We start from the raw sequence: 26426 nt of genomic DNA, 5'->3' as shown, positions 1-26426 counted from the left end.
TAAAGCACCCTACATATATCAATTTACACACAGAAAGAAAAATCAGCGCAGATATTAAGCGCTCAAGGAGTTTCAAATTGACTTCGAGTAAAGCATTCTAATTCGCAGTTCATGTCCAAGAAGCCTAAAACCAAAGAACAAACTATGCACAAAATAAGGCTATGCAAAATTGGGGGTTCTCCTCATTCTAAGATGACTTTTTGGTTCAGCAGAGTAACAATTGATCAGTTTGGGGCAGAGGGAGGAAAGAGGGAGAAACTGACAAAAAGAAAAAAAAGAGAGAGAGTAAACTAGAAGGCATATTCTTTCTGGATATTTAGATTACGTGGTTTTAGCAAGAAAATGAATCACCTTAAAATGTATTAATTATGCTTACCTAACCATGGTAACATGTTTTATAATAAAGAAACTAACAGTAATTCTTCAAAGAGTTTCCCAAACACTTAAAGATTCCAAGCTTTACAGTCAAGGTTTAGTACCTTGGAAATAGCTAAATGTTAATAGATAAACAAGTGAGTACTGAAAGTTTTAGTTTTATTTAACATGCATCAAATATACCGTTGGAAAAGTTGCACACCCAACTTTTATCACACTTGTAACTGAGTAGGTACTCTGTAAAGAATAACCCATCTTTCAGCATCCTGATGAGCCATACTTGACTTTTGGGGAAAGATCGAAGTTTCTGGGGGATAAAATCAATAGTCTTAGAAACTGCTTATAATAAGATGCCTTACCAAAAGGAGGTAGTCCATACGTTTGGGTTGCCTGAGGGTAGACAGCATAGGGTTGAGACTGCTGTAGTGTCTGGTACTGAGTCTGCCCAGGGTAAGCAGTTTCCGAAACAGGAACTGAGAGGATATGTGCATAAGGTCTAGAAAAGTTCAAGAAAACAAAAACTTTCATGTGTGATTTATTTTTAATGAATAATAGAGGAAATAGCTAATACCACTAAAAGCAAAGAATCAGCAATGAGGAAACTAACCTTCCACATAAAATGTCTCTTACTATGGCCAGAAAAAACTAATTTTTCCTTTCCAAGTTCTACAATCACCTAAGAAACAATTTTATGGAAAATTTAATATCCTCCCAAGGTCCAATTACCATGCTGTGACCATTTTTGATATACTATATGCAAGGCCCCTTGTGAGATACAAAGACAGATAAACTTATCTATATAGAGAATAAACCCCAACATAACAGAAGACTGGACAGAACTGGATTCACAAATGGCTCTTATTCTCCACCCAGCCCTCTGGGCCAAACTAAGAGGGAAAGTAGGACTTGAAAAAGAGGGTTAGGCTGGTAAAGAAAAAGCAAGCGACCACTACACATCAAAGAACAGGGAGCAGAGGTGGGCCCCAATATTCCCAGATCAAGTCTACAAAATAGAAGCCAGGTAACTAATAAAATGTGACAAGTCCCAGACAGGACTCGGAATCTCCCCACAGACATTCAAGCCAGAATACACCTGCCACTAGTTGCTGCCAACCACATCAGGTTTAGCAGGAATTTGAATTCAGCAGTGGAACTTCTGGGACTTTTAGCTAGATGACCTGGTCATTTCATCCATGCAATAAAATGGCCCCACATTTTATGCACTGAATTTTTAGATACAAGTTATTTTATTTGGTGAGTTATACTGTACTTATAATGTAATCAAGTGTTTTATGTACCACATAAGTCATAACAATAAAATACTGTAAGGAAGGGGTGTTTCAGAACAGGAAAGATTTTTTCCAGCTTTGGGGGAAAGCAAAATGAAGAAAGGCTATGTGAGCTGAGCAGATAAAATGTGCAGAAATGGGACAGAATGGGTATTTAAGGAAAAGAGAAAAACTCTGGCAAAGGTATAGAGGAAGGAAAACAAGGGCTTAAGCTTGCAAGGACAAGAGATTATATTAAAGGATGTACGTAAAGGGGAGCAGCAAGAAAAAGAAAGACAGCAAAGACCTCGAACACCAGGCTAAAAGAGTTCAGACCAATCGGAAACAACTAGGAGTCACTGAAATTGTTGAGCAAAGAATGACAAGATCAGAGCTGTTCTTTAATAAAGATTAATTTGACATTGCTTTGTAACATGGATTAGAAGGGGGAGAAAGTCAAAATAGAGGTTCGGTTAAAAAATAGCTATAATGCAATGGTTCATGTAAGTGCTAAAGATGTCTGAATTAAGATAGAAGGCATAGCAAATAAGGTGTTCTGAATGCAACAGGTATGTAAATATTTTTTGAGTAGGCAAATGCATTTGGAATATGTAACATATTCACATCTATTCTTCCTAGTCAGATATGAGACCAAGAAATAGCTCAGGTTATAGTTGTTAATCAAGTCACATGGGAAAAATTTTAAATCTTGGTGACTTCAAATGACTGATCTCCAGATATGCTAAATATCACAATATCCTTTTTTCCTATAGTGTCTTTATAGCTCAAAGTATTTTCTTATCTCCTTCATAATGATCTCAGAGAATAATAAGTTCAGTCATTTCACAGAAGAAAATCACATGAAAATGACTGGCCCAAAGGTGCTCTTAGTATTCCAGATCAGATTAGAATTTGAAGAACTCATTGAGTTGACCTTTTAGTTATTTCTTAACTGATTAAAAATTCAAAAGGTAAAAATGGGCACAAAAAAGAAAAAAAAATTATCAGTTTTCATTTTTTAACAGTCCCATGGGTATCAGACACCTCTGTTACCAATTTCTTTGTGTTCTGCCTATGTAAGCACCTGGGAATTCATCCTACTTTAATAACACACCCATGTATATCAATTTATGTGCAGGCTCACCCTTTATTAACACACAACTGGTAGTCTGGCATATGCACGGTTCTGCACCTACCCATGCCGGAGATGATTAACTTATGGATCTTAAATGCTGATCTTACCTGTTGAAGGCCCAAAATGTTGCCTCTTAGTGACTGCAACCCACTAAGCCTAACTTCAAGCCTAGTTCTACTTTCAGGACATTCCTAAAACAATTAAGCTGAGAAGTCCCGCCAGAAGACTGGCTTGAGCTGTGTTTATTGATTTATCAAGGTAGACGAAAGTGAGAATGATCAGAGGTCAGTCAGTATTATGCTTTGATAACTAACAGTATTTTCATTTTCAGTGACTATTCACTTAGAGCAAGCTCCTGGGCAACAGTGATCTATTCCAGGCAACTATCTACTTTTTAAAAGTATGTTACAGAGACTCTACATTTAGAGGGAATAAAAAAATTGGTGTAGGAACAGAAACAAGAGAGGTGAAATTAAGTTAAATGTCAACTTAATAAGCTAAGTATCAAATTAAATTTTGAAATGAACCTAAAGGCATATAGATTTTTGAAATAATTATTGAACTTACTTTGCAGAATACATTTGTGAGGTATAATCATTGGATGAGCGAGGGATGTAATCGGTGCATGTCATAACTGAAAGACAGATATCACCAGGTAAAAAGTTAGAACATTCCAAAAATGAAATGAGAAAACCACATATCTCACTGTATAGTCTTTCAAATAACACAATACAGCTTGGACATCAGAAATTTAGGAAGACTATGCAATAGAAAATACTTCTCTCTTACAGTAATGGGTTTAGAGACTTTTAGAGACAGTGAAAGAAGCCAGAATGTGGGGGGTATGGAAAAGAGCTGAAGGTTAGTTCCAGCTCATCTCTAGCTTCATCCATCACTGAGCTAAAACCATAGATGAAGCAACCTCCTAAGTGTTCACTGTATTCACAGGCAAACTTCAAAAGTAAGATCCAGATCTAAGAAACCACAATGTATTTCTTCAGTTTGTTCATTCTCTGGGTGCTTCCACTATTCTGAGTAAAAGGCCCTAAGAATGACTTGCAGGAAGACAGATTTGGGGGGAAGTACCCAGTTTTATTAGAAAACTGTTGCTAGTGCTGTGTATAATGCAGCAAAAGATGCAAGTATGCTTCTATACCACTATTTTTTCAGCTTTGTAGTTAAGGCTTTAAGTTTGGCAAAGCAAAGACAGATCCGAGGAACTGATGTGATTCTCTGATGAACCATCAAGTAAAGAGACTTTCACAGCTAGTGTCCTCTTTGACCCCCATGACTTCATCTAAAATAGCTTCTGTGAAGGCTGGACCCTCATGATTTCATCTGTAAATATTCAGCTCAAGTCTGACAGGTAGCAGAATCCTATTTATTAGGCACAATTTCAGGCCATGTTGTAGACAGAATTATATGATAAAGAACTTGTACCAGGCCCCTGAACTGTCCAAGAACTTCCTTTACATCTATAAAGGAGGTTGCTCTATTATAGGGATTAAGAGTAAACCAACTAACTTTACATCTAGCTGGGTTTCCCGAATGTCTGAAGTAAAAAGGGAACTCTGGTCATGATGAGGGGCCAATTCATGCCCAAAAGTGAGACAAATCGACATCTGTGAGTTAGGCATAAAAGATCTTGTCCACTGTCATTGTTCAAGGTCTTTAAAAGTACTGGAAATTAGGGGTGCCTGGGTGGCTCAGCTGGTTGGGCATCCGACTTCAGCTCAGGTCATGATCTCGCAGTTCGTGAGTTCGAGCCCGCGTCGGACTCTGTGCTGACAGCTCAGAGCGTGGAGCCTGCTTCAGATTCTGTGTCTCCCCCTCTCTCTGCCCCTCCCCCGCTCGCACTCTGTTTCTGTCTCTCAAAGATGAACAAATGTTAAAAAATTTTTTGGGGGCGCCTGGGTGGCTCAGTCGGTTGAGCTTCCGACTTCGGCCCAGGTCATGATCTCACCATCTGTGAGTTCGAGCCCCGCGTCGGGTTCTGTGCTGACAGCTCAGAGCCTGGAGCCTGCTTCGGATTCTGTGTCTCCCTCTCTCTCTAACCCTCCCCCGCTCATGCTCTGTCTCTCTCTGTCTCAAAAATAAAATAAAAAACATTAAAAAAAAAAATTAAAAAAATTTTTAAAAAGTAGTTACTGCTGTAGATCACATTCATCCATAATCATTTTTTTTTAATTTTTTTTTTAACGTTTATTTATTTTTGAGACAGAGAGAGAGCATGAACAGGGGAGGGGCAGAGAGAGAGGGAGACACAGATCGGAAACAGGCTCCAGGCTCTGAGCCATCAGCCCAGAGCCCGACGCGGGGCTTGAACTCATGGACCGCGAGATTGTGACCTGAGCCAAAGTTGGACGCTTAACCGACTGAGCCACCCAGGCGCCCCACATCCATAATCATTTTGACAGAAATGAAGGAGATCTCAATTAGGTCTAAAGTTCTTACTATCCATCACATAAAACATAATTTCATTTGAATTCTGCATAATGGTTCCTTCTCTGCTGACAAGTACTTTCAAAACCCCAACCCCTCTCCTCCTCCGATTTAATTTAATTCTCGAAGAGATTGACAAAACATCCTGGGAGATTTAGGTTCAATATTTACTTCTCTATAGAATGAATGAGGCTTTATCTTTGCTGGACTTAAGAACCATAAAAGGATTATAAACAGTCAAGGCATAAGCTGCTCTAATACTAGAATAGCAGCAGTGAAGATGAGGCACAACCTTGAAATATATTCTGAAGGTAAAACTAACAGGACATTCTGATGGATTTGTATCTAAGGAAAACAGGGGAATACAGGATAATTCCTACGTTTTCAACTTGAACAACTAGAGGGACGATGAAACCGCTTCCTAAAATGGGGAAGTTTGGGACAAGAGGTTTGATAGGGGCTAAGGGAATAAAATACTTTTACACATTTTATTCAACGTTTTTTTATTTATTTTTTGGGACAGAGAGAGACAGAGCATGAACGGGGGAGGGGCAGAGAGAGAGGGAGACACAGGATCGGAAACAGGCTCCAGGCTCCGAGCCATCAGCCCAGAGCCTGACGCGGGGCTCGAACTCACGGACCGCGAGATCGTGACCTGGCTGAAGTCGGACGCTTAACCGACTGCGCCACCCAGGCGCCCCCACATTTTAAGTACGAATTTCCTTTCAGATATCTAAGTGGAAATGTCAAATAGGCAGTTAAATCAGGGGAGAGGTCAGACTGGAAATAAAAATTTGGAATTCATTAACAATGTATACAATATTTGTTTTATTTTTTCATGTTTATTTATTTTTGAGAGAAAGCGCAAATGAGTAGAGGAGGGACAGAGAGAGGGAGACGTAAGGTCCAAAGCGGGCTCTATGCTGTCAGTGCAGAGCCCGATGTGGGGCTCAAACTCACGAACCGTCAGATCACGACCTGAGCTGAAGTCGGATGCTTAACCAACAGAGTCACCCAGGCGCCCCAACAATGTATACAATATTTAAAGTAATATAATAATGTAATGGATGAGAGGATGCAGAAAGAGAAAAGATGGTGGACTCAAAATAAATCCTGAAGCCCACCAACATTCGGAGTTCAGACAGAGGAAGGAGGGCCAAGAAAGGAGAAAGGCGGGAGGAAAAATGGTGAGACAGAATATGAGAAGAGAGAAACATGCACTAGAACTAGTACCCTCACAGTAACTGAAAATAACTAATGACCTTGACAAGAGCAATTTCATTGGAAGAGTGGTGACAGGAGCAAAATTTGAGAGGGCTGAAGGATTAATGGGAGACAAGAAAACAAGAAAAGGGCAACTCTAGGGGCTCCTGGGTGGCTCCGTCAGTTGAGTGTCCGACTGACTTCGGCTCAGGTCATGATCTCGCGGTCCGTGAGTTCGAGCCCCGCGTCGGGCTCTGTGCTGACAGCTCAGAGCCTGGAGCCTGCTTCGGATTCTGTGTCTCCCTCTCTCTCTGCTCCTTTCTCTCTCTCTCTCTCTCAAAAATAAATAAACATTAGAAAAAAATTAAAAAGAAAAAAAAAAGGGGGCAACTCTTTCCAGAGGTTCCAATGGGTCATGGGACAAAGAAAAGGCATGAAACTAGTGGGGAATGCGGAACCAAAGGAAGATTTTGTTTGTGTTGTAAGACCACAGATACTGGGTCATGTCTCTTTACTGAGAGGAAGAATTAAGAAGAGAAGAAGAATGTGGGGCACCTGGGTGGCTCAGTCAGTTAACCATCCAACTCTTGATTTCGGCTCAGATCATGATCTCACCGTTCATGGGACTAAGCCCTGTACTGGGCTGTGTGCTGACAGCGTAGAGCCTGCTTGGGATTCTCTCTCTGCCCCTCCCCCACTTACGAGCACATTTTCTCTCTCAAAATAAATAAACTTAAAAAAAATGTTTAAAAGAAGAGAAGAAGAATGTGATGATACAGGAGTGGTCTTAGGGGAGGGTAAGAAGGGATTGGACACAGAGCACAAAAGGTCTTACCTCTGGAGCAAGAATATATTTCCATTCTGATGAGAATGAAGCAAGAAAACACGGGTACATACACAGGTAGGTTTGAAGATTTGGTGGTAAGGGAGTTTCTTGTCTGACAACTGCTATTTGCAAAGGAGCCATCAATTGAGGATGAGGAAAGGTGAGTGAGGGTATAGGTACTTTAAGAGGAAAAGAGGTGTGAATTATCAAAAGGTAAAACTCATTAGGGAGATGGGGAAATGCAATAGGATTTCTAAGCATGATGGGTGCCTACTTGAGGCGTTGTAATAAGTCAACTAGGTATATAATTTAGCCAATATTTAGCTATTTGAATACACTATGGAGAAGATGGGGAGTTATATTAAATTAGCAAGAAGGGTTAGCAAGGAGAGGCTTTGCAAGAAGGCTTAGCAAGAATAGCTCAAGAGGCAAAGTTACTGAAGGTATCTGTAATAGAATTATTATAATAAAGAATATCTGCTGAGTAAAATGGGACATCAAGGCAGGCAGATATGATGATGGGTACTGACTGGATAAGTCATCTACATGGATTTTGAAATCACTAAGAACAGTAAGAGTTTGGATGGAGAAAAAAACAAAGATCTACTTTTTAAAGAGCAAAATGACTAGGAGTTCAGTCTAGGGTAAAAAGAAAGGTAGGGGGAGGCATAAATATAGACTTCAAAGGAACTAGAGTTTTTGAAGGAAAAAAGAGAAAAATCATTTAGAAGCAGCAAGAGATTCAACTTAATTCCTCGCCTTTGAATATAAAAGGAACAGGTTTATTTCTTGGGGATGAGTGGGACATTAAAAAAATTAGAGAGACTTTTCATTGATTAGAGCAGTTTCCCACAGAATGAACAGTTTCTCACATGCATCAGAATCACCTATCTTCTTGAAAATATAGATTCCCATCCACATCAGATCTATTGAATGTGATAATCTATGAAAATGAGGCTGGAATTCTACACTACAAATAAGCACTCCAGATGATTCTTAAGTATGCTAAAAGTTTGAGAACCACTAGAATAATATATACAACTCAAGACATATCATTTTCTAATATATGGAAGTATATAAGGTTAAGCATAACCTGTTAAGAGAAGAAACATCTCCTAAACAAGTATCTTTTTAAAGAATACAATAAAGAATACAAATTTATTCTTTTAAAGTGTGTGGTAAAATATGGAGGGGCAATGAGATTTAATTTCAGGGAGCACTATTTGCCCTATGGAGGCAATCTGGAGGAGTATGTGGGTATGCCAGAGAAACTTACATCTCTGCAAGAATAAATCAGAACACTCTACAAACTTTTGTCCATGCATGAATGCATCTGTTCTATCAGAGAAAGTAGGCTGGTAAGTGGAGGATGTATCTTATTGAGCTGGATCTCCCTTAGGGCCCACTATCAATCTCGGGTTCTGAGGGGATTACTTTTCTTTTTTGGCATAAATTGACAAGTAGAATCATTTGGTTATTAAAAAGGTGGAAAAACATCAAAGCCTCCAGAAGAGCAGTCAGAGGTTGGCCTACAAACTTTTCTGATGGTAAGGCATATTACCTATAGAACATCCAACTTCTTTTTTTTTTTTTTTTTTTTAATTTTTTTTAATGTTTATTTATTTTTGAGACAGAGAGAGACAGAGCATGAACGGGGGACGGGCAGAGAGAGAGGGAGACACAGAATCCGAAGCAGGCTCCAGGCTCTGAGCTGTCAGCATAGAGCCCAACGCGGGGCTCGAACTCACAGACTGTGAGATCATGACCTGAGCCGAAGTTGGAGGCTCAACCGACTGAGCCACCCAGGCGCCCCAAGAACATCCAACTTCAAAACAAAAATAAAGTCAAGTGTGACTCCTCAGGTACGTGGATTCCATGCGATTTTGTCCCTCAGCTGGTATGTCAATAAAGTTTATATGGGAGCACGGGGATGAACACACACACACACACACACGGAAAGGAAAGGCTTCTGTACACATGGGACAAAAAAGGCAGTCAGTGAAAAACAATTATAAAAGAACAGCATTACCTATAGGAATACCTCTTCCATCATGCACAGAATATAGTACTTACTTTCCTCTGACATGGTAAGGTTTGAAGCAAGGCTTGAAGTTTCAGGTTTCTGATCACTGACTTCAGGGCTGCTCACTTGACTGAGAGAACCAAAATGAATACATTAGTCCCTCATGGACTTGCTGCATTGCTTAAAGTGATTACATCAAACCCATTTCTTCCTAGGCTATACAAGTAAGAGGCAAAGTAAGTCTTCCTCATGGTATTATTATTATTGGTTTTAGCAGCTACCTGAAGAGCTAGGGTCAAGGGTAGTGTGCCCTCAGCATGTGACTGTTCTTTCTCATATCACTAGACCCCTTCCGCTTTCATATCAGTCAGAAATTCTAGGTGAGTTATAGGCAAGTCAGAGTTTTTCTAAAGACCATGTGGTAGGGGGAAAAAAAAAAACCTCCACAACACTTACTGCACCGTTGCTTTGTTTCCAAAGTTCCACAGGGAAGTAGAGAGATGTCTGATTTCAGAAAGTGATTCTCATAATCACTTGAAAAGTTTTTTCAAATTACATATGCTTGCTTCCCAGAAGGGGATTCTGAACCTTAAAATGGTTCATTCTGCTATATTTTTCTTCTCTAATTAAAAAATGTTTTTCTAAATTTGTTATCATATCCCAGACGGAACAATACCTTTTTTTTTTTTTTTTTTTTAACTTATAAGGGAAATTCAGAGAAATTGCAAAAGGTAAATCACATAAACTGGGAGAACAAGTCATTATGTCACACACTTTAATGTTGGCAAGATTCTCACTGAAATTCTGGAATGGAGATTTTAGTAACTAACTAACTCCCTCCTCCTTCTACTTGACTTTCCACTCTTTAGTTATTCCCTTAACTACCAGGTTAGCATAATGATTAAGACTACAGATTCTAGAGCCAGACTGCTTGCGTTCATATTCCACTCTGCCAAAACTAGCTTAATGACTTTGGGTACTTCTTTGCACTCCAGTTTCAACTGTCAAAGAGGGATAATAATAGAGCCTAACTCATAGGGTAGTTGTAGGGATTAATTAGTTAACATATAAAAAGTACTGAGAGACTAGAACACAGACAATTTAACTGTAGCCATTATTATTATATTACAACTTCTCCCCAGCCCAGGCATCCTTTCCATATTCGTGTTTCCTAGAAAGAAATCCACTTTGCTATTCTACACTCTAGGGAGAAGTAGAGGACACTGTACGAGAGGCTCCATATATCTGGAAAGGTAAGACTGACTAATACAAAACAAGAATAGTTTCTACGCAGCAAAACTTTTAAAATAAATGTTATTTATATTAAAAATACACAGCCTCAAAATTTTTAATGTTTATTTATTTTTGAGAGAGAGAGAGAGAGAGAGAAAGAGAGAGAGAGAGAGAGAGAGAATGAGAATGAGTGGGGAAGGGGCAGAGAGAGAGGGAGACAGAGAATCCAAAGCAGGTTCTGCACTGACAGCAGACAGCCCAGTGCAGGGCCTGAACTCACAAACCATGAGATCATGATTTGAGCTGAAGTCAGATGCTCTACCGACTGAGCCACATGGACACCACCACAGCATCAAAATTCTTAAGGCTCTCATATCTTTTCTGAATGGACCACTAATATTCAAGTGTAATATCAATATAGTTTTTTTTTCCTGGTATATTCTGAATGTTCAAACAACTTTTCCTCAAATGTAATTAACTTTTTATTTATTTTTAAAAATTTTTAAATGTTTATTTATATTTGAGAGAGAGAGAGAGAGAGAGAGAGAGAGAGACAGAGACAGAGAGACAGAGAGCAAGCAGGGGAGGGGCAGAGAGAGGGGGAGACAGAATCCAAAGCAGGCTCCAAGCTCTGAGCTGTCAGCAGGGATGAAACCAAGAGTCGTATGCCCAATTGGACTGAACCACCCAGGTGCCCCTAGTACTTTGTTAAACATTTAAAATTTTAGATCTAGGGGCGCCTGGGTGGTTCAGTAGGTTAAGTGTCCGACTTTGGCCCAGGTCATGATCTTGCAGTCTGGGTGTTCGAGCCCCACATGGGGCTCTGTGCTGACAGCTTGGAGCCTGGAGCCTGCTTCTGATTCTGTATCTCCCTCCACTTGCACTCTGTCTGTCCCTCTCAAAAATAAACATTAAAAATTTTTTTAAAATAAATAAAATTATTAAATCTAGAAAAATTATGTACTATCTCAACATTTATTTTCACAGTTATATAAACATAAATTTTGCTTAATAGTTGTGCATGGTGAAAAAAAAAAGATGTTCTCAAATAAAATGACTTCTCCCTCTAAAAAGCAAAAACACCCAAACTCTTCAAAAAGTGAGGAGCATCACAAATGCTTGATTCTTATTCAGCAGAACTCTTGCAATAATCAACACAGGGGCACTTGGATGGCTCAGATGGTTAAGCATCCGACTCTGGTTTTGGCTCAGGCCATGATCTCATGGTTCATGGGTTCGAGCCCCATATCAGGTTCCATGCTGTCTCTCCCTCTCTCTCTGCTCATTCCCTTCTCTCTCTCGCTCTCTCTGATAAATAATCAACACAATCAACCAATAATGAATAAACAAAATTAGGTTTGGACGTACAATGGAATATTATTCAGCCTTAAAAAGGAAGGAAATCCTGACACATGCTATGACATAAATGAACCCTGAAGACACTGCACTAAATAAAACAAGCCAGTCACATAAAGACAAATACTGTCTGATTCCACTAAAAGGAGGTACTCAGAGCAGTCAAAATCACAGAGACAGAAAGAACAGTGGTTGCCAGGAGTTGGGAGAACAGGGAAATGGGGAACTATTATTTAATGAATACAGAGTTTCAGTTTAGGAAGATGAAAAAAGTTCTAGAGATGGATGGTGGTGATGGTTGCACAACAATGTGAATATAATAATGCCGCTGATTTATACACTTAAAAATGAATGAATGGTGAAGTTTATGTTATATATATTTTATCATAATAAAGAAACTGAAGTAGAGAGAAGGGATAATTATAGGAAAAGACAAAGGCGGTAGGTTCCATAATATAACTGCAAGGATCAGCCTTAGATATAAGCAGAGGAATTAACTTCAGAGGAAAGGGTAAAAGAGAATATTGTAGAGAAGCAGATAAATGGGCAGATGTGACAGACAAATGAGATAGTTTCTATCTAAATGTTTCTAAGTTCTCTTTGAATTAGGGAGCAAGATCCCCAGCTGGGTAAATGGGAGCAAAGTAAAGGGCAAGGAAGATGAAAGGAAGGGGAGGAGGCAAGAGGCAAGGAGGAAGGGAGGGAGGGAAAGAAAGATGATTTTACAGCCTAGGATAAAACACACTAGGAAGGGTGGCTGGACCACCAGGAGTGCTTAAGTGCCTGTCTGCGATGTAATCATAAATGAAAACAGTTTTGTGTTTTTCTCTGACAATGTTCAGGTGACTGGAAGTAAGAATGGAATAGGTGAACAGGTGGTCTACCCAGGGTTGTGGTTTTGCTAAGGAAGCATGACACAGGGGAAAAGGAGAACAAGGTAGAAATGTTTGCAAGGGACTGATTAATAGATCTTATAATTTAAAAAGCATAAGAAAAATATTGAAATCTTTGTGGGAAGCGTCAATGGGTAAGAGTGAAAATATGATAGCTCATTTAACGGAAAATGTACAGGAAGATATCACATGGCTAGTGTGGCAGTAGTATAAATGAGCTGGAATGGAGTGTGTGGTACTAAAAGAGTAGGATTCTGGAAGTTCAGATGTTAGAGGTGGTGCAGTTACTGGTTCATAGACAAACAGAAGTAAGGACTGTGGAAAACTGAAAACTATGGTGTTGTGGAAGCCGGAGTATGAGGGGCAAAGAAGCTGTCTCTTATCTACAGGGAGTGGAGCTAATGATTAAGGCATCCCATGTCCATTTGGTGATTAATGACAAATCCTTTGCATTTCCCTTATTTCTGCTTCTTTTTCCCATTTTGTACCCTGTACATCTGACTGAAGAATGCTCACCATCATGTCTCTTTCATATATTGCAGGACCTAATAGATAACATGAGTTCAGTACATATTCCTAAACAAATAATGAATAAGACAAAAATCAGCACTTATTTGTTTCAAGGACAAACTAGTGGAAGGATATTTTCACCTTAAACTAAATAATTTCAAAACCTAAAGACTGATGCTAAAATTCAAAACTAGAGTAGTCAACCCAAAATATACCCATATACTTATAAATAGCAGGTGAAAAAAAACTAAGTAGATCATTAAAAGGAAATTCAACTTTTCATACCTCAAAGTTTGCTCTCCTGATTCCTGCATCTTGGCTTTTTTCACCTGCAAAAATAAATATACAAAGGCATCAATATAGTGCTCTGTTTCTGAAATCATCTACCTATTCAAATGGCAGGCTGATATTAACTAATAATTTACAGGGTAACTATTTCATTTTGTTCTGTTTACATTTAATTAACCTTTGTTATATTTTAGAGTTAGAGATGGGCTTCTTTGTTTTTCACATGAGCTCTTTCTTTTCAATGAAAAAATTGTTTTTCAGATTCAAGGTAAAATGTTTACCAGGATTTTTACTCAAGATACAATGTTTACCAGAGTAAAGTATCCAAACTTGGGTACAAATTAGTTGGTTTTAAATTTTAACAGACTCATAATTATATTATCAAACAGTAAGTATGGCATATTCAACAACATCAACTCATTTATTACTTTATGAAACAGAAATGTCTTTATACTTAAATTACATGCCAAAAATAAATGATAAAATAAATTCTTATCAGGTTATGAGTATTTTAAAAAATATTCTTTATGCTATTCTGTTTTATTCCAGATTTTCATCTTTTTCTAACTCATTCTGAGGTAAAAGCATTTCCACTGAAACAGTTTAAGAATCCCAAACAGAAGATCAACAACATTTAACAGTACCAGTGGATTTCCTTGCTTTCATATATATTACAAAGAATCTGATTTTAGAGTTCTCTGATTAGAATAACTAGTCACAGTAGAAACATGCTTAGTATGCTTAGCCATACAAAATTACAAAATTATGGATTGAGAGTATCTCAAGCTAATAAAAAGCTGAAAATCTAAATAATCTTCAACAAAAATATCAGGTGGGAATATAGCTATTTAATATGATTAAATTTAACATTTCAGACATTGTTTGCCTTGATTTGGGCAATTATGTCCCCCTGTAAATCAGAGATAGGAAGCATCTGCTGCCTGGCCTTCTAAGCAGGTAAACTAACTCAAAAAGATACAGACAGATATTACAAAAGTACGGGTTGAAACAGTACAATCCAGAAACGAATGTAAAATAGTGTAGCTACTTTGGAAAAGTTTAGTAGTTCCTCAAGGGATTAAATACAGTTACCATATAATCCAGCAATTTGACTCCTAGCTACATAACCAAAAACCAAACAAACAAACAAACAAACAAACAAAAGAAAGAAAACATATGTCCAGGAATGTTCCTAACAACATTATTCAAAATAGCCAAAAAGTGAAAACAACCCCAATGCTCATGAATGAACAGATAAATGGATAAATAAAATGTTAAAATAATGATAAATAAAACAATGAATGATAAATAAAATAAATTCATACAGTATTATTCAGCAATAAAAGGGAACGAAGTACTGGTACATAACATATGCTACAATGTAAATGAACCCTGAAAAGATTATGCTAAGTGGAGGGAGCCAGTCACAAAGAACCACATAATGTATGATTCCATTTACATGAAATGTCTACAAACAGGCAAATTTTTAGACAGAAGTTAGATCAGTAGTTACCTAGGGCTGCAGGGGATGAGGGAGTTGGGGGGTGGCTGCCAATGGGTATGGAGTTTCTTTTTGGAATGGTGAAAATGTTTTAAAATTGATTCTAGTGATGACTAAAAAACATTGCGAATATATTAAAAACCACTACTTTAAAATGGATATGTCAATTTTTTCTCAAAGCTTTTATTTTAAAAAAACGATATAATCTTATGGGCATGTTATAACTGAAGATAACATAAAAAAAAAGAACCAATGGCAAATTTGTGAAATCAGGGTTCTATCTGTACCTCTGCTAAAAAAAAAAAAAAAAAAAAAAAAAAAAAAAAAAAAAAAAATCATGCCTTAAAGGAAAGGAAATATCCATGTTTTGTTTCAAGCATTTCCTTACTCTGATTTTTCAGATGATCAAGGCTGGCTTTGCACTGATGTCTCTAAGTTTTAGGCTTATGGTATAAAACTGCTATTAGTCTGGAGGAACAGAACTCATTTGAAAGAAGTTAGGTATTTGCTTATAAATATGTGAATAAAAACATTTTTAAACTTTGAGGTATGCTATCCTTTACCTAAGTTTATCCTCCTTGATAAAGAAGACACAAAAGAAATCAGGGGTGTTGAGTCAAGAAGTTGTCTCTTCACCACCTGTTCTACCTCTTCTTCTCCTTCCCCTCCAAGTCCAAAACACAATTTTAAAGTCCTTTTTATTGTTCTCAAAAATGGTTCCCAAGCTACACTCCTTTTCTACATCCTAGCCTGGAGAGTATACTATGGTTATAAAGCATTTGCCACTTGTGTTGTCTACAGTAAGCATTAGTAATTTCTTTTTAAAATTTTAATACAAAAGGCATACATGCTCTTATTTTTAAAAATTCAAACCATTCAGATATGTATAAAATAGAAAAGACTTCATTCTGCCTCATCCCTCCATAAAATAATCAGTATTAAGTTTGCTGTGTATTCTTCTAAAATTTTTCCTATGCATGTAGGTCCTTTCAAAACTTGAATTCAGAGAGCACCCCTGATAGCCATAAAAGCAGGTATTTTTATGTGCTTCCAGCTTAGCAGGGACAATCTTGGTTTATACCTCTTATCCCGGAACCAAGTCTGTTTAGTGTCCCCTTTTACTCTTCAAAAGAGTTCCAGTTTGGACAATAATACAACTGTTTCAGAGTATTTGAAAAAGATAAAGACTGGGGGTCAAGGAAGGGGAAAGACAATAATGTCAAGGTAACTGGTGAACACAGAGTGAACCATTTCCAAATGCAGAAGATTGAGGATTGATTGGCAATAATCAATTGACAGAAAACCCAAAGCTAAAATTTATGTTGCACTGTCAACAATGACCTGAATAAAGCTTAAGACAGGGCAAGTAATTAGTAAAGAAACAAGAAAGGGATAATTCAGCAGGAAAGAGACAAGAAGAGATAATGAGATTAAAATAATTCTTGTAATAATGTCACTAGTAACATCTATATATACAAGTAACAGTAGGGTTAAAACTCTTGGTTTTATTTATCATCATTAACTTGGAATGGAATCATTCTTTCTACTCAAATTTTAGACCTCTACTACAGCCTGTGAAGACTTGTTTTTCTCTTCAAAGTATAACATTTACTCTTTCCATTCTAATTATTTTGAACAGTTCTTAAATATTCTGTGTTTTCTCAGATTCTGTATTTGTCCATTTGGCAGCCATTAGTCACAGGGCCAAACTAAGGACCAAGCTGTGTACATCTTCCCTGTGATCCAGAGCCCTCCATCTCCTTTATCCAACTTACACACCAAGCCAATACTTCCCCTGCTCTGAGTCACCCCAGAGCCAGACACCAGCACCCAGTAACATCCTTGATACCCCAAAAGCCCTTGGAATTACTCAGACTACACAAACCTAAACCGTTCACCCTGCCTTGCCTTGCCTCTGGAAACTCCAATAATGGCTAATGGCCTATGCTTTCCCCTAGCTCCTTTTTGCCTCCTAACTGACATTGGTGCCTCCCCCTGTGGCCCTGTGTGACATGCCATGCCTTTCACTTTTAAGGACATTAAGCTTTTCCTTCAATGGCATGGACTTCCCTGTGTTATCACTCAGTTACCTTTAAAAATTAAGACCCAAGGGGCGCCTGGGTGGCTTAGTCAGTTAAGCCTCCGACTTTGGCTCAGGCCATGATCTCATGGTTTGTGTGTTCAAGCCCTGTGTCGGGCTCTGCGATGACACTGCAGAGCCTGCTTGGGATTTTCTCTCTCTCCCTCTCTCTATCCCTCTCCCACTTGTTTTCTCTCTCTCTCTCTATATATATATACACCTCTAATTAAGATAAGATAAAAATAAAAATAAAAATAAATAAAAAAATAAAAATAAAAAAAATAAAAATTAAGGCCCAGGAACAAATCAATAAAAAAATGATGCTCTGTGACAATCACCATTTATAGTCAGCAGAAAATGTTTTTAAAATGGTTTCATTTCTCACCTTCTTAAGTAACAATCAGGTTTTGGACATCATGTTATAGAAACTGAATAGAAGAGCAAGGAAATAAAGTAGAGTAGAAAAGACAACTCACCAGCAGGTCAGCCTCACAATTCTACTTTAAATACATAAGGAGTTACTAACAACAATACCCATTTCAACAGTATGTCAACACATAAGTCTTTTGAAACTAGACCTCTTGACCAGACTTCTTACTACATTAAAAACTCAATGCCATCATTTTCTTTGGTACATTTAATGTCTCTAACCCAGCTATTTGTTCTCACGGTACATATCCTAGGAACACTGCTGAGGATGATTTTTAATTCTACCATTTCCTTGATTATCGATGTCCCAACAGGGATAAGGGATGACATTTCAAATGTTTCAAGGTCATTTTACCAATTGCTATATCTTTCTGGTTTTATACTTGCCTTAAGTGAGAGGGCTAAAAGAAAAATGGCAAAGTAATCATCAGTATGTACTTCTCAACATAAAGAAAATATTAAAAATGTATTAAAGGACTTCTTGGGAGCACATGTCCATCTTTCTGTGATATAAAGAATACATCTGGAACATGAAAAACATACCCTATTACCTGCTTTCAAAATTCAAATTTTTCTAAGCTGGATTTTCATAAAGGTAAACATGTATCATTCTGCATTCTTCCTTAATATAAAATGCAAGAGGCTCATTCAGGATAGTAAACTGACTCAGTATTTATCTAACTTCAGAAAAATCTCAACACAAAAGAAAAACATCCTTTAATACAAAAGTATCTACGAAAATGATTACTATTGCCTTTCCTTATTTTTTATTTATTTATTTATTTATTTATTTATTTATTTTGCTTTTTTAAATGCTAAGGGTCAAAACACAGAAAGACCAAAATATACAAACAAAAGGCCACAACAAGGCAATAAATCTGTATCACTTGAGGACATTTAAAATTATTTTATTTATTTATGTTAAATATTTAAAAGAAATTAAGAATCTAACCTGGACTCTAGGGTCTTATCTATTTTTTATCTGCTTTTTAAAGTAAGTATTTTAGTATTTAAAAATACTTACCTATTTTTAACAATTAGTTATCAAATTATACTTTCTTCAACTACTACTACTTTTTAAAAACTTAATCAGAAAAATTTAGGTAAAGATAAAAAGTACGTTTTCTGGCACAAATGATAATATATACTGTTTTACTGGTAAATAGACATCCTCTTTTATTTTCTAAAAACTGTAAGGATAGCAATTGTTGGTTCTTTTTAATGGCATTTGCAAATACAGTACTTTTTTTATTTTTATTTTTTAATGTTTATTCTTTTTTGAAAGACAGAGAGAGACAGAGCACAAGTAGGGGTGGGGTGGAGAGAGAGGGGGACACAGAATCTGAAGCAGGCTCCAGGTTCTGAGCTGTCAGCACAGAGCCAAACGCAGGGCTCGAACTCATGTACCGCAAGATCATAACCTGAGCCACAGTCAGACGCTTAACCGACTGAGCCATCCAGGCGCCCATGCACTACTCAGTTTGTAATACTGAATTTTCTAAGCAGACTCCCAGGTATTAACAAAATGTGAATTAAAGGACATGAAATTATTTTCTTAGAAGGAAAGTATTAAGAAGTCTCTTCCTTATTTTTATTTCTAATTTGGAATCTGCAGTATAACTGAGTGATCTTTAAAATCTCTTAAGATTAGCTTTTCTATAAAGAACTTTAAATTGTTAAAGGAAATACTTACTGGTTGTTCTGGTAAATCTTGCTCTTCTTCCATGAGGACCAATATTTCTTTCTTACACTTATGTGACTGGATTGCAAGTGTCTGTCAAGCAGTCTTCACAGTCTGTTTAAAAAAGAGGGGGGATCCAAAGCTTTATGTCCTCTTTTATCATTGAGGCCATCAGATAATAGTTTTTTTAATTTTTGTTACCTCAAGCTTTCTACGTGAGTCCCAATCTCAAAATCTCAAACCTGCACGTGGCCTTTCCAAACTGACATGCTGTACCAAGTCAAGACAGGTATACCCAATGACCTTTATACTACATCGCAAAAGCCAACACGTGGAAGCCCTTCTGGTTTACTTAAAACGTGGTTACTATAGTGCCCAATGCATTAAACATTTTATAATGACAGCTGTGTGCAGATAACTAAAACATTATTTTTGAGGATTATTGTTACATTAAAAAATGATAAAAACTAGCCTAGCAAGTCAGTATGTTATGATAACATCTAACCTGCTTGAATCTGGAACATTTACATAATTGTTAACACAGACACACCAAATCACTTTAAATAGGACAAAATGGAATATCAATTAAATACTTTCACAACCAACTATCTATATATGTATGTTATTAATTTAAAGGAAAGTTCTTCTGGATTTATTTTAATAATGCAAATAAATAAGTAAAGCAAAACCTTGAATTATAGAATTAAGGAAAAATAATCATGTAAACCCAAGACCAAATTTTATTCTGAAATAACAAGCTCCACTAAATATCCTACTGTGTCAATCTTGTTTTTAATTTTTTCAATGTTTATTTATTTTTGAGAGAGAGAGTTTGAGCAGGGGAAGGGCAGAGAGAGAGGGAGACACAGAATTCTAAGCAGGCCCCAGGCTCTGAGCTATCAGCACAGAGCCCGATACGGGGCTCAAACTCATGAACTGTGAGATCATGTTCTGAGCCAAAGTTGGACACTTAACCAACTGAGTCACCCAGGTGCCCCAAAGCAAACTCTTTACCTTCTCAGACCCTGCTCTTCCTGACCTGATTTCCAAACTAAGAAAGAAAAATAAAGGACTCGAAGACCCCAATTAATGGTAAGGACATTTTACTGTGGCCTGCTGGCAAGAAATAGGTAGATATTAGAAAACTAAACACATTGGAAAAACAAAAACTCCATTTCCCTTTAACCCAAATGAAACGGACACTTCTCCAAAACAGATGTGACTGCTTCTGGTTTTAATTAAGGTCACTCCTGTTTTCACTTCTACCAACCACTGTCCCTAACTTAACCTATAAAGCTAAAGCAAGTATAGAATCGTATTGGCAAAGTAATGGAAACAGATAAAAAACATGAAAAAAGAAATGAAAAACTTCAGTAGTGCCAATAACACCACCCCTCCACTTCTACTGCTCCATCTCGATGCAATACAGCATGCTTTTTAGAGCCACGCTCCAGAATGGGAAAAAGAGAGAAAACATGTGTCTTTTTAGATGCAAAATTGTCCCACTCTACCACAGCTTTAATCCCTTCCCGGACCTAGAATGTCGTAAGAAAAAAAGTTTAAAGGTCAGAAGCATGTGATCATCAATACTCACGTGGAGTCGTACACAGAGCCTCAAAAGCTAAGTTCTCAAACTACATGACGTAGATAACTAGTGCTGCAGAATTACGGAGCACAATAACTAAAGCCCACAGGGGCTATCTTGCCTGAACTTGTTTTGCTCTCCTCGGAAGAGTATAATCAACGTGACGTGAAACTGATTACAATTGTGAAAGATGAAACATTTTTATGTTTTGCCAGCTCCTACCCATCTTAGTTTTAAATTGAAATGTCTTTATTTTATAGGATTTTAATAACATCTAAATGTACATAATATACATACATAATTTCATCCCAAAACAGGAGCAAAATCTGGCCAAATCATGAGGCAAATGTAATGCCTTTAATACCTCATTTGTTGAATTTTTGTGTGACCAGCTCTCACCTAAACAAAAAGTGTTTACTTAAGTAAAACAAAAGTGTTTTACTTAATTGAAGGCCATACTGTAATAACTGTAATCTCTAATTTGTAGATTCTCAGCACAGGAGAGGGAAGGGATATTCCTTCTCATGGGGGAAGGGTTATAAAATCTACTTCTGGGCAAGACAGAAGGTAAGAAAAATTATTTTAAGAAAAGGATACTCATACGTGCTTTAATTTTAAACATAAGAACTAATTGATTTAAAAAATATGAACATCAAAGGAGAACAGACATTTTTTATTGATTAAAAGGGATCATGGGTTTTAGAAAGTAAGAAATACTACTCTTAATTGTGGGGAAATAAATTCTCAAGCCAGACAAAACTAAATGTTCAATCTTGAATTTTGTTTTTTAGAAATATGGCAATATTATGGTGATCTTATTATGAAAAGGAACAAATTTTTTTATTTTTCTTAGGATAAAATCTATGGTGAGTTGCAAAAAAACTTTAAGGGAAAAACTGGAAGACCTTCTACCTCCTCTATTTTTCTTTGAAAATAAGCACCCTTTGTTATTTCCATCTTAAAAATCCCTTTTAGTTTCTCAGCTTTTCAATTTAGGGAAATAAAAGGGGCATAATTTTTATAGTTAGAAAACATTTTTTTAAATCAAGTAATTGATCAATGATCACCAATAATTTTGATCATTTTAGAACAAACAAAAAAAAAAACGATCTACAAGGAAAGCACATGATTTGTTACAGAATCTTCTGGGATTCTACTGGCAACGTGTAACATGTATAAAGTTGCAAACATTCATTCTGGTACATTTGTGTATACAATATATTAATTATATTAATAATTGCTATAAATTATGTATTTTCCTCACAACATGCATCTAAGACACTACTTTCTATCAATACAGTAGTCTTCTATCCAATAATTTATAACTTGAATAACCTGAAAAATATAAGGATATACTAAATACAAGAATGCAAGTATTTGCCACATTCCTAGCACTTCTCAATGTGCTAAAACCTTAATATTAAGACCTCACACCATTTTCTGTAATTGGCACATGCTTACAATCAAGTCACGTTTACTAGCAACAGACGGAAGTGCTGTATAACACAGATACAGTGCTCTGATACTTAATATCAAAAAAAGTACAGAATTACTAATCTTAATATTCTCATTTCCATGTATGAGTTCTAGCATTTAATCGAATTGTGGGTTTTTAATGTAACCTGATATTATTCTACACTTACTGAAATTCATCTTTTAAAATATCCAAAAATAGGACTTGACATAGAAATGGAAAGTGGATTCTTATTGCAATTTAAATGAATACAATTACTTACAACTTAGTCAAACGGCCAGTGAAATTACAAAACATGCTCCGAGTTAATCTTTTAAGTACCTTCGAGCATTTGGACAGTAATGTCTTCTCATAATTTTCTAGTTTCAATTCTTACTATTGACTTCTAAAAACAGCTTTTTAATCACCTTTTTGGGTGAGAGTTTGTCAGTATCTATATATCATCATGGACAGAAATCTGGGAAAATCTACATTTGAGAACAGAAATAGTATTATTTCCTAAGACTTTCCCTATCTGTAAACGCTGACAATGAAAAAATAGGGAATTCTGTTTAGATTTGAAAGGTCAATTTTAAATACTGTGATTTCACATGTTTATAAATAAAGCAGGATACTTTTGTAAAATGGCAGCCATAATTTAAAAAAAATTGTTTTTTAATGTATGTTTATTTTTGCGAGAGAGTCAGAGCATGAGCAGGGAAGGAGCATTGAAGAGAGGGAGACACAGAATCTGAAGCAAGCTCCAGGCTTTGAGCTGTCAGTGGAGAGCCAATGCGGGGCTCGAACCCACCAAGTGCAAGATCATGACCTAAGCTGAAGTCAGGTGCTTAACTGGCTGAGCACCAAGGCCCCCCGGCAGCCATAATTTTTATTTTTAATCTTTAGAAATTAGAAGGGAAATTATTAGTAAATATTTTATTTCAAAATTCTAATTAAGATTCCTATGTCATAATTTCTGTTTTGCACCAAGTTAAACATTCTATTCACCCTGTAACTGTAAATGGCTACAGGTAAGAACTTACATTACTGCAATGTTATTATAGCTCTTAAGTATAGGAAGGGAAACACACACACACACAGCACAGAATAAAGGTCAAATTGCTTTCAATGAAAATAAAGTATATGTTACTCTTAATTATGTGTCTAAATAGAGCACAACATTCTGATTATAAGTCCTAGAAGGGGAACTTGCATGTGGCTACGTGTGCACAGATTGAGTATCTTTGATACAGTTCTAAAGAGAAAACAGGTAGCTCATAAATTTAATCACTGACTACACTGTATTTTAGAAGTCTACTTACTATTTCTTCCAAAGCCTTATAGATAAATTTTTAGAACACACCAAACAAAAGGCTACAGAAGTTTTCCTGGGGAAAATTAACAGCATCATTCCCCAAATTAAATATATCTCAGCAAGGGGCGCCTGGGTGGCTTAGTCAGTTAAGTGTCAGCTCAGGTTGTGATCTTGCAGTCTGGGAGTTCAAGCCCCTCGTCGGGCTTTGCGCTGACTGCTTGGAGCCTGGACCCTGCTTCGGATTCTGTCTCTCTCTCTCTCAAAAAAATAAACATTAAGAAAACTAAAAAAAAAAAAAAAAAAAAATCTATATCTCAGCAATAGTTATAAACAATAGTAATCTAAAGAAGTGTCAAAAAAGTGGTACATCATTACTTAAGATTATTAACATGTGGATTACTTTAGGATTTAAAAGTACATAATTAGCAAAAAAAAGAGTACATAATTAGCAAATGTCTATCATGGTATCCTCAAATATAATTATGTGTATGCCTTGAAGAATGAAAACAGTAAGCAAAATACTGTCTTTTAATGGCTTTAAGATAACTGCTTCAAGTATTGTTATTCAATAATAACTTATCTATTTAAAGGAGATCATAAATGAATTAAGAAACTAGGGTCCTAACACCCAAAGTACCAAACATAAAATCTAAAGACACCTCTTCCAAATAAACTCTAATTTATCAACTAGGAGGCCTTACAAGGCAAAATCAGAAAAGGTGTCAGGAGAAATGGTTTCAAAACATAAGAATACATTTCTGTGGTCTCTTGTGAAACATTGCTTAGTAGTAAGCGGCAGAGGGCAAGTAGTAATTTGGGATTCCTAATCCACAAAACATACACATTAGTTTCAAACATAAAGTGAACAAATGTTTATTAATACTTACAAATATCTTACTGAAATTAGGCAAAATAACAATGAGTATCTTGGAGGAGACGAGAATAATTGAGGGAATTAAGAAAGATGTACCCTACACCAACCAGTCTTTAAAACCAATTATAGTGGGAAGGACGAGAGAGCAATCATTTACTAAGCATATGTAATACCCCAATTATTTTTAAGTTTATTGTCTTACCTAGTTTCATCTCCACAACTATCCTCAGACAGGACAACTATCCTATCCACGGACAGGGCAACTAGGACTGAGAGATTTAAACAATTTGCCTGAGAATAACAGCAATAATGTTTCAGGTTAAGGTAGAAATACATCAAATAAAGATATTACCACCAGAGGATGGTGGTAATAGTTGCACAACATCATGAATGTACTTAATGACACTGAATGCTGTATTTAAAAGTGGGTAGAGGAGCCTGGGTGACTCAGTCGGTTAAGTTTCTGACTTTGACTCAGGTCATAATCTCATTGTCCCCAAGTCTGAGCCCTGTGTCGGGCTCTGTGCTAACAGCTCAGAGCCTGGAGCCTGCCTGGGATTCTATGTCTCCTTCTCTCTGTCCTCTCTCTTCCCTGCTCGTGCTCTCTCACTCTCAAAATTAACATTAAAAAATTTTTTTAAATAAAAGTGGGTAAAATAGTTAATTCTGCTATGTGTACTTACCACAATAAAAAAATACTAAAAGACCCAACCCACGAGGGGCGCCTGGGTGGCTTAGTCAGTTAAGCATCTGACTTGGGCTCAGGTCATGATCTCGCAGTCTGGGAGTTTGAGCCCCACGTCGGGCCCTGTGCTGACAACTCAGAGCCTGGAGCCTGCTTCAGATTGTGTCTCCCTCTCTCTCTGCCCCTACCCCACACTCTCTCTCTCTCTCAAAAATAAATAAACATAAAAAAATTTTTTTAATAAACAAAAAGACCCATGAGACAAGAAATCCCAAAGCAATGATCAAATCTAAAAAGTGCTTATAAGTAGAGAAAAATCAATATTTAAAAACTATTGCCAGGGCACCTGGCTGGCTCGGTTGGAGCCACATGTGACTCTTGATCTTGGGGTTGTGAATTTGAGCCTTACAGTGGGTATAGATTACTTAAAACAATTTTTTTTTGATGTTTATTTATTTTTGAGAGAGACAGAGACAGAATGTGAGTGGGTTGGGGCAGACAGAGAGGGAGGCACAGAATCTGAAGCAGGCTGCAGGCTCCGAGCTGTCAGCACAGAGTCCGACGTGGGGCTCAAAATCACGAGCTGTGAGACTGTGACCTGAGCCGAAGTCGGACCTCAACCGACTGAGCCACCCAGGCACCCCTACTTTAAAAAAATAAAATCTTAAAAAAATACTGCCAGAAAAACGGTATCAATGTGGAGAAAAACATGACTAATTCTAAATATATGAAGAACTAAGCATTCAAGAAATTTTGGAGAAAGTAGATTAGCATACTTATCTGTAGAAAAGAGATAAAAATTTTGTGCAACAGAAGAAAGCATAAGCAACAAATCAACAGAGCCAGTTATTAAAATGCACTTTCATGCAATGAGAAAAAACGAATCTAAAATTAAAAGGATATAACAAATATAATTATGATAAACCTTAAAGTCTATAAAATAAACCCAACAATTCAACAATATGATCATTTGTTATGTGGCAAACCATGACTAACATCCATCAAGGATGGATGCCTCTGTATCCATCAAAGGATACAGACAGTTTAAGTAACCACCAAGATCAAATCAGCACTTGGGAGAAAAGATTCTCACCGCTAACTGAATAAACTGTAATATTTTTAAGATACTACTTTGTACCGATGAAATACCAAAAATATATATATAAGCAACAAAACCAAGTGTTCTCTGAACTATACGAAAATAAGAAATATTCAGGGGTGCCTGGGTGGCTCAGTCAGTTGAGCATCTGACTTGGGCTCAGGTCACGATC

At 36.9% G+C, this 26426-nt stretch overlaps 1 protein-coding gene across 2 annotated transcripts in view; it reads right to left on the bottom strand.

Moving 5' to 3' along the window:
* The window catches only part of EYA3 (EYA transcriptional coactivator and phosphatase 3), a 93951-nt gene that overhangs the window by 47850 nt on the left and 19675 nt on the right, over positions 1–26426 (bottom strand). For both annotated transcript variants that reach the window (XM_049618785.1, XM_049618786.1), the window contains exons 2-6: positions 19256–19357; positions 13550–13593; positions 9323–9402; positions 3346–3412; positions 735–871 (exon numbers count right to left, since the gene is read on the bottom strand). In XM_049618785.1, the coding sequence (XP_049474742.1) occupies positions 735–871; positions 3346–3412; positions 9323–9402; positions 13550–13593; positions 19256–19288 (361 nt within the window). In that variant the 5' untranslated portion in view covers positions 19289–19357. The remainder of the gene's footprint in view (positions 1–734; positions 872–3345; positions 3413–9322; positions 9403–13549; positions 13594–19255; positions 19358–26426) is intronic.

Source organism: Panthera uncia (assembly GCF_023721935.1).
Source record: "Panthera uncia isolate 11264 chromosome C1 unlocalized genomic scaffold, Puncia_PCG_1.0 HiC_scaffold_4, whole genome shotgun sequence".
In the NCBI taxonomy this organism is placed as follows: Eukaryota; Metazoa; Chordata; class Mammalia; order Carnivora; family Felidae; genus Panthera; species Panthera uncia.
This window is presented reverse-complemented; position numbering and strand designations above follow the sequence as displayed.